Source organism: Eimeria mitis, genomic scaffold (genome assembly GCF_000499745.2).
Source record: "Eimeria mitis Houghton genomic scaffold, Emh_scaff316, whole genome shotgun sequence".
NCBI lineage: Eukaryota > Apicomplexa > Conoidasida > Eucoccidiorida > Eimeriidae > Eimeria > Eimeria mitis.
The window spans coordinates 4,831-5,456 of NW_013571502.1; the positions used below are offsets into that span (position 1 = coordinate 4,831).

General features: G+C 48.9%; 1 protein-coding gene across 1 annotated transcript in view; it reads right to left on the reverse strand.

Annotated features, from left to right (window-relative positions):
• Positions 1 to 519: 519 nt before the first annotated feature.
• EMH_0007600 (uncharacterized protein) overlaps positions 520 to 626 on the reverse strand; it is a gene marked incomplete at both ends in the record, with an annotated part of 1,212 nt that continues 1,105 nt past the window's right edge. Inside the window, one exon of the mRNA XM_013498071.1 lies at positions 520 to 621. Coding sequence (XP_013353525.1) covers positions 520 to 621 — 102 coding nt within the window. The remainder of the gene's footprint in view (positions 622 to 626) is intronic.

Here is a 626-nt window from a genome sequence, read left to right on the forward strand (position 1 = left end):
TGTTTTACTTTTTGAGAAAATTTGTAATCTCGTTAACTGCCAAACCCCCGCTGCTGCTGCTGCTGCTGCTGCTGCTGCTGCTGCTGCTGCTGCAGGTCCTGCTGCTGCTGCTGGAGGTGGAGGGGGACCAGCAGCAGCAGCAGCAGCAGCAGCAGCAGCAGCAGCAGCAGCAGCAAAAGAAACAGAAGCAATTCCTACTTTTATAAAAGAGATTGTATTAGCTTTCTCTTACCCTCGATTGGATATCAACGTCACGTCAGTGATCCTCTAAACCCTAAACCCTAAACCCTCATAAACCCTAAACCCTCATAAACCCTTAACCCGCATAAACCCTAAACCCTAAACCCTTTCAAACCCTAGACCATCATAAAGCCTAAAGCCGCGCAAACCCTTTATCATCCTAAACCCGCATAAACCCTAAACCCTCATAAACCCTAAACCCTAAACCCTAAACCCTAGAATAAACCCTAAACCCTTAGTTCGTTTTCCGCAGCAAACTAGCTGCGCTATCAGCCCATGTTAAGGGTATTGTTGCTGTTGCTGCTGCTGCTGCTCTTGCTGCTGTTGCTGCTGCTGCTGCTGTTGTTGCTGCTGCTGCTGTTGCTGTTGCTGCTGCTGCTGCTGCT